The sequence below is a fragment of the Ailuropoda melanoleuca genome, chromosome 16 (genome assembly GCF_002007445.2).
Source record: "Ailuropoda melanoleuca isolate Jingjing chromosome 16, ASM200744v2, whole genome shotgun sequence".
NCBI lineage: Eukaryota > Metazoa > Chordata > Mammalia > Carnivora > Ursidae > Ailuropoda > Ailuropoda melanoleuca.
This window is the reverse complement of record NC_048233.1, coordinates 86,415,641-86,430,531: the sequence shown is the minus strand read 5'-3', so window position 1 is coordinate 86,430,531 and position 14,891 is coordinate 86,415,641. Positions and strand designations below refer to the sequence as shown.

Sequence of the window (14,891 nt, the reverse complement as noted above, 5' to 3'; positions counted from 1 at the left end):
ACAAACATTAGCCGTGATTATAACAATTATCACCAGCAGAGTCCGTCCACAGCCCCTACCTAGTCAATATCCCCGGCCGAGATACCACGTCCATTCCCACCTGTCCTTACCCAGATCTCACCATATCCTGTCCTGCCCATCCCCGGGCTGGGCACCCATGGACTGAAGGACAGCCACGAGCCCACTGCTTCTTCCTGGTGCCAGTAGGCTTGGCTCACCCGCGGCTGGAGGCTGAACAGACTCACCGACAACCTTGGCCACGTTCACGGCCTTCAGCCCCATCAGGTCGGGCAGCTGGTCAATGATGACGTCCCGGCTGGCCTTGACCTTGTGCACACGCTCAATGCTGCGCCTCTGCCAGTCAGTCCAATAGATGAAGTCCCCCAGCAGCGTGAACCCGAAAATGTGCGGGAGCTTGTCCTCCAGGAGCGTCCGCCTCTTTGTCCCGTCGACGTTGATCACCTTCAGGAGAGCAGACAGAGGTAAGAACTGGCCTCGGGCCTGAAACGAGACCGGCTCAACGCCTGGGATGCTCGGCTCTGTCTGCACCCTGCGAGGCCGTGATACGAAGCCAGGTAATGTGGCTCCCTGGCAGAGCTGGACGAATGACGTTTTCAGGGATGGGGCTGGCTCAGGGCTCTCCCGTAGCCTCCCCTAGCTGGGCACGGACACTGTGCTGAGTGGGCCAGGCGAGGCAGACGGCTGTCCTCTCCCTTCCCATTGGGGACTGACCAGCAGTGGCTGCCTGCAGGACCGAGGAGCAGGTGTGAGGGCAGGCGCAGGCTCTGATAGCCACGTCTGCCTGCACACAGCACCGGAAGGCATCAAGTCACATGCTCGACGTGGACTGGAGTTTCCAGAGGCTGGATTACTAACACGCGTGGGCCCTGGGCAAGACCTCCCACTGGCCTGTGGACCAATGCCTTGCTTGGTCAGGACCAGATGGACTCTGAGGACACTTCTGGCCTTGAGTCTGAGCCTGTCACTCTTAAGACGCTTCCCACCCCCCACACACTAGTGGCCATTGACTCTGTGATATGAAAGCAAACTCTTTTTCTTGAAGAATCAGTGCTGATTAAAAGCATTAACCACAAAAGCCACAAAGGAGAAAACCGCTGCCAGACGTAAAAACGCCTTAACCAACTGAAACACACAAGTGGGGTAACATGGGATTCCGACGACAGGTGATCCTACAGCAGCTTGCGCTGAAAGGTAAGACACGAGGTGGAGATGCTCTGGCTCTCAGGCCAGGATGAAAGACACATGACAAGTCCCAACAGGCCTCCTGCAGCCAGATATTTCCAGCTCCTCAGAAAAGCGACAAACCCTGTGTTTTGCAGGTGGTGAGAAAAGAAGACAGATCAAATTCATGCTGAACAGAAGAGACTTGGGTTCTCTGCTGCAGGACAGCACAGGACAAAGCTGCTAGGCCACCCGGGAGGGGTGGGCAGCTCTGGGCCAGGCCCAGCAAGCCCCTGTGCCCCGTGGACCTCAGTTTCTCCACCTGTAACTGAGGGGAGCAGCTGACGTCATTCAGGCAGCTTGACCAAAGACAGAACAACGCCTGGGCCCCAATCTGAGGCAATTCAGGCAGAAATGGGGGCATCGGCCTAGGTATGGATCCTGAAAGCATCTCCCCGCAGGGGGTTCCAACGCGCTGCCCAGGGGAGAATGCGGGATCAGGGGATGCCCTTGTACCGAGAGCTGGGGAGCTGCCAGCCTCACCTGGAGGGAGGAGCCCAGGTTGTACGGATTTGTGTGTTCATTTCTGGGTACCACTCCTGGCCGCGCCGGTTAGCAGTAAACGGTTTGGGCACCGGCCCTCAGAGAACGCTCAGCTCAAAACTTGTCCCCGGGAGCAGGTATCATCCTGGGCTCGTGGCCTAGGAGGTGAGGTTGGGAGAAGAGAAAGACTATCTCCAAGAACACATCCCCTCAGGGGTGGGGCTCAAGCAAGGCCTGGGGACCCTTGCTCCTTCCTGGGCTCCGGATAACGGGGGCCGCGCCGGGGTGGGGGGAAGCGGTCCACACCCGCAGGACATTCACATACAAAGAAAATCATCCACATCTAGAAAAAAAGACTCAGCTTTAATGCACCAAAATGTCACTACCACCTCTGTGAGGCCTCTCCTCGTCCTTCGGTATTTCCATATTTTCTCAATTTTCTTTAATAACTGAATTCCAGACATAATAAATACACGTTCCATTGAACTGAGGCAAGGAAGTACCTTTTTCCTGGCTCAAGAACAATGAAAACAAGCCCACGGAGGACGCGGGGCCAACAAGGGTGATGGTGCCAACTGGCAGCGTCTCCTCTCCCTCCGCCTCTGCCCCCTCCTTGGCTGCCCAGCTGTACCCACCGCGAGCGCAGGATCCCCTCTACTCGGAAGCCGCTCCCCCACCCCGCTCCCCTTCCACACCAACTAGAGAACCCAGGAAGCACCTCACAGGCTCTCCATCAAGACTCTAACGCTTGAGAAAGATACAAGAGCCCAAAGTGGTTTTCTATGGCAGCTTTCTGCACAGCGTGAGCAAATCCAGCCCCATCTGTAAAAGTAACCCTGCTGGACCAGGCCTTTTCCCAGTCCCAGAGCACCCGTGTGGCCTGTCTACAGGGAGCACATGCATTTCAACATCCCAGCTTTCCTAGAGCCTGGAGAGGAGCCCAGGGTAAGGAGACGAGACGTGGGGCACGTGTCCATCCGACTCCTGCAAGGGTAACGCGTCCAAACAGAATTCAGGCATACCGGAATCGAATTTGCACACCCAAGAAAGCTGGAGCCAGGGGAGAGTACGGGAGTCAGGTTTTCCAGGTCAGGGGCTGGCAAACTCTTCCTGCAGAGGATCGTAAATATTTCCAGCTTTGCGGCCATGTGGTCGTGCAAGAGCAACTGCAGAGAGTGTGTAAGTGAGCGAGCATGGCCGTGCGCCAACAGGACGACGCTAGTGCAAGAAACAAAAATAACTTTGTGGATGCAGAAATTTGAATTTCAGGTCATTTTCACACATCATGAAATACTACTTTACTTTCGATTTTTTTCCACCATGTAAAAGTGTGAAAACCACTGTCGTTTTGAGCGTGGTACAAACGGAGGCAGTCAGGCGCACGGGCTGTAGAGTCTAACCCCTGCCCTAGAATCGAAGCACCTGTGCCCCCGATTTTCAGGAAAGGAAACTGGACGTCTCTCCAAGAAGTTATGTCAAAAATGACCACGCCAGATGCCAGAGATGCCCGGGGCCAGCCTTGCTCTCTCTGACCTTTGGCTTCCGTCCTCCTGCGCTGGGCCAACTCCGCGCTCTGTGCCCGGGTCTGGGTTGGGGGAGGGGGTGGCAGAGAGGTGGGACGAGCAGAGCAGACCCCTGCAGGTCCCAAAGAAGCCCACCCTCAGCGGCGCTCGGAGGGGCAGCACCCACGGAGGTCCACAGGGAGGCCCACAAAACGGTGGGCCCCAGAAAGCCACCACGCCGAGAGATAGGAGCCCAAGACCAACCCTTTGAAAGCACACATTTCAAGGGAAAAGGCTTCTGTTTTCTGAAGGAATGATTATCACAGGCAGACATAACCACCGAAATTAAAACTGTCCTGGTTATGTTGTTTCACGGAACAAAAAGATCTTACACACTCATGTGCACAGGCACACAGCTCAGCTGCACGGGAGCCCCGTGTCCTCACTTCTTCCCCGGGGGACGAGGGACACAGCCACCAGGCCTTGTAACCACCACTCTTGTGCCGGGCGCTCGTTCTGGTTGTACCGGAAGTCCCCTCCATTGACGCAGTACGTGTCAGGAGCAGGGAGACAGAGACGTATGTAACTTCTCAGTCTGTGACCTATCCTCAGCCTGCCAGCCCGCCCCCCGGGTGCGTGGATCGGGTAGTCCATCTGAGAGCCAACGCCGGACGGCAGATGTCACTGTCCTGGCCAGAGTGAGACAGCAGGGGGCCTCAGAGAGCCCAGATGATCTGGGGGCGGGGGGCCCCAGCAAGTCCGTGGCAAGCCACGCACAGGCGACGCTTCCTGCCGCAGAAACAGGCTAAAGAGCCTGGGTCGGCCTGCAAGGCCCCTGCTTGTTCCATCCTCGAGTCCGAGCAGCCCAGAGGGAAACGGCCGAGGATGAAGCTTCAGAAAGACAGCTCAAGACTCCAAAGGGCCAAGACCAGTCCCTGCTCTGAGTCAGGTAACAGCTGAGACCACCCTCCATGGACACGTGTCACGGTGTGTGTGCCCAGCTGCTTTAACGCTTTGCCTGTGTCAGCACTGCTAATGGGCACGATTCCTCCCCCTGCTCTAGAAACAGAAGGCAAGAGAATCTGCACAAGTGAGAAGGCAGGGCTGCAGAACAGGCGCGGCTAGAGAAGCAGCTGAGACGCCGTCCGGGGAGCTAGGACGTCACCCCCACCCCCACCCCAATCCCCCTCCTCGGCGACCCTCTAGAGCATGGACAGCCTGCGACGTGCTGCCGCTGTCCTGTTGGCCGTGTCTATCTCCCCTCCAGGGCATCTGCCCCATCAGGGCGCGGGTCTGTCCTTGCGGCTCTTCCAGCACAAGGCGGCCACTGCGGATGCTGGGGAATGAACAGGTGCTCCCCGAGGGGTGTGGAGGGGGCTGGGGGACATGATGGGAGCCCTGAGCGGCCATGGGAAAGGGGAAGTGGGAGCCGCAGACAGAGTGTGGGGCGGGCCCTCTCAATACAGACCCGGTGTCCTGAGTCCGTGCCCACCGTCAGCATGGAGACCCTGGGCAAGCTGGACCCGAGAGCTCCCGTCTGCTCTGGGGGCCAGGGCCACTCACAAACAAGCGGTGGTGACGGTGAGGATGCTGACGATCTGGACGCTAAGCCGGAGCGCGAGCACTGGACGGGCATCGAAGCTGCTGTGGCTTCCGGCTGGGAGAAGCGGCCTCCAGGCGGGAACCGGGATGTCAGCATTTTGCAGAAGGTGAGTCGTCCCCATGCATGAGACCACGGCATGTGGCAGGAGGTAAGTCTGGGCTTCCGAGGGAGGGGGCAGCTGGGCACATGGGCTCAGAGGGCGCCTGGGAGGGAAGGAGCTGCCTGGGGGAGGGGGCACGCTGGGCTGTCACGAGTCTGGTGTCTGCCAAGCAGCAGGGACAGAGGCAGAAAAGGCCTGGCGTCTGCTAGGAGCAGGAGAGAAGTGCAGGGCCCAGCGGCCACTGGTTAGAAATAGCTTAGGGAGACGATGAGTCCTAGTTGCTTTTATGAATCCGGTTGACCCTTGTGACATGAGACCTAAGACCCGCAGCGGGGCAGGGGAGGGAAAGTGCTCTCGGGGTGCGGAGCCCAGCAGGGCAGGGGAGGGGAGGGGAAAATGCACAAGCAAATGGTGGGCCGTAGGAACGCTGGAGGTCTGGTCCTGAGGGCGTGGCTGGAGTCGTGGGAAGGGCTGTGCACGAGAACTAAGGGCACCCCTGGGGCAGGACCCTCCGACCCAAGGGCTCTAGCCCCAGGAAGACAGGTAAGGAGGTGTCCCAGGGAATTCCTAGCCCAGGAGGGTGGAACATGAAGCGGAGGCAGCTGTGAGGACACAGAAGGGGATGGGGGGCTGCAGGAGTTGGGGAGGTCGGGGGCACCTCCCAGAGTGAGCCTGGAGGGAGCAGCATAAGCCCACCCCCACCGGGGGAGGCACCCCGCCACTCCCAACTGTCACCATGGCAGCTAGCTGGCCAGCTGAGGGGCTGCCCTGGGGGCGGAGCTGAGCCTGATGTCCAGGACAGCTGTCATAGACAAGGCCGGCCGGAGGCCCCACCTGCAGGGCAGCCCAGACTCGCCCGCGATTCGGCCTTGTTCTGTAAGTCGCATCTCTGCACCGCTAGTGCCATCCAGATGGATCCCTGTTTCATCAGCCCAGCCTCTGCAGACCTTTGCTCTCCTCCCAGTTCATCAAGGGATTAGTCACAGCTGCCCTATCAAGTCCTTCTCAGGGGGCCTGGTGGGCAGAACAGGGGAGCCCGATTACCTCTTCAAAGGGGCAGCCAGTTTATCACGGTCTACAGTTCCTTTCCTCCAGCGCCTTCCCTCTGCGTTCAGAGCCAAGCCGTGCGCACAACCAGGCCGCACGGACTCTGCTCTCGCCATCAAAGGCAACTGCGCGAGGCAGGCCCGAGGCTAGCACTCTGGCTCCTTAGCACGTGGCCCAGCCGTTCCATTGTCACTGAGCATGATTTCTGGGAAACATTACCACTGCTAGAAGCACGTCCTATTACTGTCCTAGCCCTGTTCACACCTCTCCTGACCATCCCTCCCACCTGGAAACTGAAAAGTAAACACGGCCCCTGGTCCCTCAGTGGTTCCCCCGGAAGCCCTCGGAATCCTCTGTGACCTCCAGCACTCCAGCAGGGGCTTCTGCACGAAGCTGGTGGCCTGACCCGAAGCTTGGTCCTGAGAGGCGCACCAGAAGAACCGCTGTTGGGCACACGCACCAAGGGGGCCCGGGCACCTAGAACAGAGCTGGCACTCACCAGGTGCTCGGCGGCAAACCCCGGCACCTGAGAGCGAGGGCCAGGAGGCCACAGCAGGAACACGGAGGCAAGGCCCCTAGCACGCTCGGGCCACTGCCATAATGTCCGCCCCTGTGTCTGGGGTGTTTCCCCGCTGGAGAGAATGCTGGAGCCTGAGAAGCCAGCACAACCCGAGAGCACCCGGGACTCACCTGGGTCATCTCCCACTGGGGGGAAAAGACGCACTGAGTTTACATGGAGGACGGTCTCCATGTTCGTGCACGTCAGCAGCCCCCCAGCAGGGAAGGGGCCGAGGGGGTGTCCAGCACAAACCCTGTGGCTAGGGTCAGCCCCCAATGCGTGGGAGGCGGCAGCGACGGTCCCTGCTGGTGCCGGCATTCCCAAACTGTGTGCCACCAGAGCCAAAGCAGGGAAAGAAAGGGACCCTCGAACATGTAGTTTGAGAACACATATACGTCTACATTTCCCAAGTCTGCTTGATTAAGATTCCTGAATACTTCTAATTCTGCAGCCTCTCTCTTCACACTTCCTGGTGATTAGCTCCAAACGGATAGGTAACATGCTCATGGTGCATGTTCCTGGTTTGCCTGCGTAGCCTCTGCGTAGACTCCGTCCCTTACTTGGGGCCCTCCCTCACCCTCATGCTGCCATGCCGGACTGTCTTCAGTCCCTCTGTTGGTTACCCTTGGAACTGTGCTCCTACCTCTCCCCAGCCTCGTGCCACCTACCTTCTGTCCCTTCTGCTTAGGCGTTACCGAGAGGATAACGTTCAGATTCTGTGCGGAAGCCTGACACTGTCTCAGGGCTTTGCATGTGGATTGATTCTAAAAGTGGAAAATCAGGGGTGCCTGGGTGGCTCAGTCATTAAGCGTCTGCCTTTGGCTCAGGGCGTGATTCCAGGGTTCTGGGATCGAGCCCCACATCAGGCTCCCTGCTCCGCTGGAAGCCTGCTTCTTCCTCTCCCACTCCCTCTGCTTGTGTGCCCTCTCTCACTGGCTGTCTCTCTCTCTGCCAAATAAATAAATAAAATCTTTAAAAAATAAAAAATAATAAAAGTGGAAAATCAAAACTCCCCATTAGCCACATGACCCTGAGCTACGTACCGTCACCCCGGACCTCAGTTTCTCATCCACAAACGGGGACCATGCCACATGCTTCCAAACACTATTGTGGGACAAACACACGAAAGGTGCTCAGTGTCACCAGGAAAATGCAAATCAAACCCAGGAGACACCACCGCGCAGCCACCGGGACGGCTACGATCACGATAAAGGACATGGAACGTTACAGAGGCCGAGGCCGCGCTGAGAGCAGAACACTCGTCCGCTGCCAGCAGGAGAGCGCAGGACGGTGCAGACCATGGGCCAGTCTGACGGTTCCTCAGCGAATCACACATGAAATTCCTACACGACCCAGCAAATCCGCTCTTCGGTACGTGCCCAAGAGAACCAACAACAGGCGCTCAAACAAAGACTTGCACACAGAGCTCCGACACAGAGCTTCCCCCAGAAGGGGAAACAACCCGAACGTCCACCAACAGACGGGTGGATGACGTGCGGTCCATCCACACAACCGAAGTTACTCTGCCATAAAACCGGAACGCCGACAGGGGCCACCGCGCGGACGAATCCCGAAAACACTGTGCTGCACGAGGAAGCCAGGCCCGAAAGGCTGCACGCTGGATGACGGCGCTCACATGAAGTGTCCGGAACAGCCAAGCCCGCAGTGACAGACAGGAGATCCGTGGGTGCCGGGAGCTGAGGAGGGGAGACGGGACTGGCTGCTTAATGAGTACGGGGTCCCGGGTGACGAAAACGTTCTGGAACTAGGTAGCGGTGCTGGCTGCTGTAGTTCAACGCTGAATATATGAGAGGCTGCTGAACTTTAAAACGGTTAAAATGACCACTGTAGGTCACGTGTACGTTGCCACAGTAGACGACCCCAGCACCCTGCCGTGGGAGTACGCGGAGCCATGCCTGTGACGTGTCCGGCAGTGTCAGCTGGACGCACGATGCGTCCCCAGCCCCCCAGCCCGCTCCCAGGGGTGGGTGGGGTCCATGGAGACGAAGCCTCGTCAGCTGACCCCACCGGAAACAAGGGTCTTGCCTGCAGGCTCACAGGCTCGAGAGAAACTGCCTTTAGCAACAAGGTCATTTGTAGGGATGCTGACGGGAAATGGCCACTCTGGCAGCAACCTGCGTGGGAGAGGCATCTACCCAGCCCTGGGTCCCCTTCCAGTTTCTGCTCTGCAGCATGGCTTGAAACCCCGCAACAGACACACATCGGTATGCTTGCTCCCATCCCCACCCCCGCAAGCTGCCTGGTGGGGGGCTCCCCGCAAAGCCAGGACAGGAGAGAAGGTGACCCCTAGGTGGGGATGTCAATAAGCAGTGATGTGACCAGAAGCAGACGAGGATCATCCAGAAGTGACCAGAACTGAGGGAGGCGTCCACGCCGAGGAGAGACATAAACGTCGGGGGCTTCCCTGCTACAGGGACAAATTTAATTAGCATATCAAGAGTGACTAAAAAAAAACACACCTGTGAGCAAAAAGCAAGTTGTCGAAGAACACATGTGGACGGTGCTTAAATTAATCACACAGGATCACGCAGAACAAGACTACATACTGTTTGGGGAGGTACCCATGTAGCAAAAGAAAATGTCTCGGGAATGCAGCACCAAATTCAGAGCAGTGGTCACCTCTGGCTTCAACTACGTTGATAAGATTTTCTGTCTTAAGCTGGGTGGTGGGTACGTGCATGGGATTTTTCATTAAGATTTTGTATTTTAAGGGATGCCTGGGTAGCTCAGTCAGTTAAGTGGCCAGCTCTTGATTTTGGCTCAAGTCATGATCTCAGGGTCATGAGATCAAGCCCCACAACGGCCTCCATGCTCAGCGGGGAGTCTGCTCGGGATTCTCTGTCTCCCTCTCCCTCTGCCCCTCCCCCTACCCCCAAACTCTTGCTCTCTCTCTAAAATAAATAAATAAATTTAAAAACAAAGATTCTGTATTTTGAAATAGTTCAAGACACACAAAAAGTCACTCAAGGAGCTCCCGCGTGTCCTTCGCCCAGCTTTCCCACGGAAACATCTTACACAACCATAGCAGGTCCTATCGTGGCATTCCCTCAGCCACACGTCTTGTTAAAGGCCTCTTGTGTGTCAGAAATGTATCATGATAAATTATTTTTTCAGGGATCCTATTTGGCCAAATAGCAGAGCACAGGGACACCTGGGTGGCTCAGCTGGTTAAGCGTCTGACTCTTGAATTGGGCTCAGGTCATGATCTCAGCATCGTGAGACCGAGCCCCACGTCGGGCTCTGCACTGAGTGCAAAGCCTGCTTGGGATTCTCTCTTCCTCTTCCTTTCCCTCTCCCCCCCAACCCCGCTCACACGTGCACCACCCTTGTGCTCTCTCTCTCTCCAACATAAATAAAATCTTTAAAAAACCCCAGCAGAACAGAGGCATCTGTCTGATGCCTGCCTGGTACACATGACGGGCCACAGGGGTGGCCAGGCCTGGCTTCTGCCTAAAACTCAGGGCTCCAGGCCTGCCGGGCTGTGCCAGACGGCACAGCCTACATTAAACAGCTTCAGGAACCAACACCCACCGATGGGGATGACTCACCTCAATTTTGTCCGTCTTGGCATCCCCCCAGTACAGCTTTCCCTCCTGCAGGTCCAGGGCCAGGCCGTTGGGCCAGCCGAGGGACGTGTTCACCAGGATGTGTCGCTCCTGCCCGTCCAGGTGGGCGCACTCGATTTTGGGGTTTTCCCCCCAGTCCGTCCAGTACATGAGGCTGGAGAAGAAGCACACGTCCTTGACGCTGTCTGTCTTGTCCCTGCTGCACCCCCAGGGCTGAGGACCACACCCTCCCCATCCCATGGCAGGTGCTCAGGAAACGCTGGCTAACTGGACAGGTGAGCACAAGCCCCGCACGCAGGCCCGGGGACTCCACGGGAAACAGCAGTGGGGACTCCTCTCCCGTCCTGCATGTGGGCAGACAGCAGATGCCCTGCTGAGAGACCCATGGGCTGGAGGGGCCAAGCACCAGGGAGGAGGACAGGTGGAGTGCAACCTTCTTCAAAGAGCCGAAAGGCTCCCGCGTGCAAAGCGCAGGCTTCACAGGCAGACAGGCCGAGAGGCCCAGCTCTGCCAGCAGGCACCTCGAGCCGGTCTATGCATGTTCTGAGCCTCAGCCCCAGGGGGAATGAGACAAGCACCGCACACCGTGGGTGCGCCACAGATGGCAGCCACTGCCGGTCACCATGGTTACTATTAGGGCAGCCCCACGACTCCCCACGAGGCACAGCTTCCAGGTCTCCCTCCTGTCCTTCCAGCTCCTCCTCCAGGCTGTCTCCAGGACACTGCCCGTGTCCTGCGAGGAGGGCTGGAGGCTTCCCCTGCAGCCCTGGCTCCACCCACCAAGAGCTCCAATGGTTCCTCCTCCCTCAGGATCTGCCAGTTTCTCATTGTCAGTCATGAGCCCCTAGGAAGGGGGCTGCTACCCTCCCCTGAGCTGCTGAGGTTCCCAGAAAGGCTCCTACATCGACTGAAAAGCTGTTCTCACAGAATCCTAAAATGGAAAGTTGGAGCCACACTGCCAGGTCTAATCCCAACCTCCTGGCTGTGTGACCTTAGGCAAGTCCCTTACCCTCTCTGGGCTTCAGCTTCCTCTACTGTACAACTGAACCCACCTCATGGGAAGAGAGGAGGCGGTAAAGATTCATCATGTATAATGTTTAGAAGAGGTCCAGTCCGTACGCAGTAAGTATGTACCATGATCAGCCTAGAAATCACCCTGGTGAACCATTCCATTTTACAGGTGCAAAGGGTGAGGCCCAAGGAAAGAAATGACTCACCCAAGCTCTCCAGGCCCTGTATACATATACACAACAGCCTGTGTCATAGCTTCTCAAAGTCTGGTCCCTGGACCAGCGGCAACAGCATCNTACATATACACAACAGCCTGTGTCATAGCTTCTCAAAGTCTGGTCCCTGGACCAGCGGCAACAGCATCACCAGGGAGCTGGTGAGAAATTCAAGTTCTCAGGCCCCACCCCAGACCTCCTGAATCGGAACTCTGGGAAGAGGGCCCAGCCACCTGCATTTGAACAAGCCCTCCTCCAGGGGATTCTGATGCCAGAGAAAGTTCCAGAAACACTAGTCTCTCTCACTTCCGGGTGGCCTGGCTCCAGGCCCTGCCAGGTGGGAGGTCCGCCTACCCCCCAGCCTTACCCCATCACGGGGTGCAGCACGATGGCCCGGGGCTCGTCCAGGTCCTCGGACACCAGGATCTTGCGGGAGGTGCCGTTGAGACGGGTCACCTCAATGCGGTCGGTGCCCGTGTCCGTCCAGTAGAGGTTGCGGGCCACCCAGTCAACCGCGATGCCGTCGGGGTCGTTGATCTCAGTGTTGACCAGTGTCTGTGCCCCCGACCCGTCCAGGTATGCCCTGCGGATGGCCCGCACCTCGTCATCCGTCCAGTAGACGTAGCCCTCCAGCGGGTCGTAGTCGATGGCAATGGCGTGCCGGATGTCATCAACCTGTAGCACGATGTCGGTAAAGTCCGGCGTGTCCAGCGAGATCCTCCGCAGGTCCGTCCGCCGGGCAAGCAGCAGCACCTCCTCGGCCCCTGTGGATGGACACACAGTGGGGTCAGAGGCCTGTGCTGGGCATGGCAGGGAGGGGCTCAGCCAGCCCCCAGGGTCAGAGTTTCCTCACAACAACCGGTGACTTCGGGTAACACTCGCCAAGACCTTACTACGGTGGTCACTAGTTCATCCTCATGAGGGCTCTACGAGGCCAGCACCGTTTGTATCATCATCTTACAGATGAGACCACGTAGGCACAGAGAAGTCAAGCAACCAGCTGAAAGCCACACAGCCACCTGACTTCAACCACTGTGGAAGGGCTGCTTCACACTCCGTCCCCCTTCGCCACTTGCCTGGTCTGATGAAAGGCCAGAATGGGGAACGACCCACCTCAATTATGCAGCAACGCAGGATGGGGACAGGGACGGAATCAGCCAGGCACATCCTTCAAACTCAGGCCCCCAGGCCCAGCCTCTGCAGCCAGCTGCCCGGTCAAGCCACAGCCCTCAAACAGCAGACGCTCTCCTGTACCCAGCACCAGCTCCCTGCCACGGTGGCAGAGCCGTCGGAGCGCGGTGCCTTGCAGAGTCCACCTGGGGTCCCCTGCCCGGCTTTTCAAGTAAGGGTGAGACCCAGATCCTCACTGTCTTGCCCCAAGGCCCAGAGCTCATAATCCAATTCCTCCACTAGAGGGCGCACATATGACAGCAATGGCTTTATGAACCCAGGACTGGGAAACTGAGGCAGGCAGTGCTCAGAAGGCACCCCAAGTGCCTGTCTGCTTTGGAAACCTCCAAGACCCAAATTCAGATTTGGTCCTGAGTTGGTATGTGTTGGAAGGAGGGGAGGGGAATTCTGAATTTCAACAAACTGTCTTCCTCTGGGCTCCATTCCCAAAATGTTCTGTTGACATCTGACCTGTCCTTCAAGGCCCTGGTCACACATGCCTCCTCCTCCTCCTCCTCCTCCAGGAAGCTTTCCTGCCACCCTTACCCCAGCGGATGGGCTGACCACACACACACACACACACACACACTCACACACACACACACATATGCCCTGCCCCTTGGCATAGGTACCACACTGAATGGTTCACTGGGATTCAGGCACATGCCCCCTTGGCTCCGCAGACCCCAGACCCACACCCAGCGCAGGTGCTGACAGCCTAAGACAAGCAGAGAGAATGCAAGGCAGAATTCTCTGTGTGACTTTGGACAGGTGCCTAACCCTCTCTGGGCTTTAGTCTCCCCATTTAAAGTGAAGAATCAGCCCAATCCAATGGTGTCTGACTTTCTGTTTAGCTCTGACATCAAGGAAACCATAAATCAGACTCCATGTAGGGGTCTGGCTTCATCTGCCACCATGGAGGGACAGGGGAAGCCCCCCAGAACACGGCCAGGAAGAGCCCCGTCCAAGAGGGCATCTGCAGAACTGTCCGAAGAGACCATCAGGCTCCCAAGCTGAGGCCGGGGCAGCTCACTGTCCAAGGGTGTGTGTCAAACCCCACGTGACTTCAAGCAGCACTTCCTCCCCAGAGAAAACACTGGTCCCCAAGGGAAACCGATGCTCTGTCCCAAAACACACTTTCTANTGTCCAAGGGTGTGTGTCAAACCCCACGTGACTTCAAGCAGCACTTCCTCCCCAGAGAAAACACTGGTCCCCGAGGGAAACCGATGCTCTGTCCCAAAACACACTTTCTAAAAAAATTTTTATTTATTTATTTTATTTATTTGAGAGAGAGAGAGCACAGGCACGAGCGGAAGGAGGGGCAGAGGGAGAGGGAGCAAGAATTCCAAGCGGTCTGCATGCTGAGCAGGGAGCCTAACGTGGGGCTCAATCTCACGACCCTGAGATCATGAACTGAGCCAAAATCAAGAGTCGGGACGCCTAAACGACTGAGCTCCCCAGGCAGCCCCGCAAAACACGTTTCGTGCCTGTCTCACCCACCCCTGTTCCTATGGTCCTCCAGACACAATCACCTGAGACAGCGTAACTCACACACCAATCCCGGAGGTATGATTATGCCCCATCTTACTGACGAGGAGCCCGATGCACAGACAGGTTAAGCGCCCCGATCAAGGGCACACAGGAGCAAGTGGAAAAATAAGGTCCCACAAACGCCTGGGTCTCACACAGGAAGCCCGAGGCTGATGTGCCGCCCAGCTAGCTTGGTCACCCACCAGCCAATATCTCTGCAGTCATCTACTTTAGACCAGGCCCTGGACCAGGAACCGGGGTGGGGGTGGGCAAAACAGACACAGAAGCCACCACCACGGTGCTCCTGAGGTCACAGGGCAGAGACCTTCAGTGAGGAAGACTATCTGCGAATGGGGACTAGGAAGGAGAGCTGGGGTTACAGGTGGGCCTGCTAAGGGGGCCGGCTGCGACTGGGGAATCCGGCTCCAAGAACCACAGATTCATGCAGCTGTGACCATGTACTAGATTCCGGCAGAGCGTCCCCAAGGTGCACAGAGCCGTCAGGGACTAAGTGTGCCTGGCCCCAGCCCTCCATTAACCAAGTCAATATAAAGCCTCTAGCACACCCCATTGCCAGGGAACCCCATTATCAGCATCCCTTAGAATTAAGTCTCTGTGGCTGAGGCAGTAATTAAATGCCAGGATAAATCTGTAGGTGATAATTGACTCCAAGGGGGGGTGTCTGACACCCCCTGGGCTGCAGAGCCTTTGAAGTCTTTATTTGAGCTTTGCCTGGAAGACAGGGACACTCAAGGTGAGAGCCAGAGCCCAGCCCGTCGCCTGAAGCATGGAGGGGGGAGCATTCTGTCCAGGACAGGCCGGCGGGGGGGGGGGCAGCTAC

General features: G+C 57.4%; 1 protein-coding gene across 1 annotated transcript in view; it reads right to left on the bottom strand.

Moving 5' to 3' along the window:
- Nucleotides 1-14,891, bottom strand: part of LRP5 (LDL receptor related protein 5) — a 67,624-nt gene that overhangs the window by 28,063 nt on the left and 24,670 nt on the right. The window contains 1 exon segment of the mRNA XM_034646608.1: nt 11,717-12,113. Within this exon segment, the coding sequence (XP_034502499.1) occupies nt 11,717-12,113 (397 nt within the window).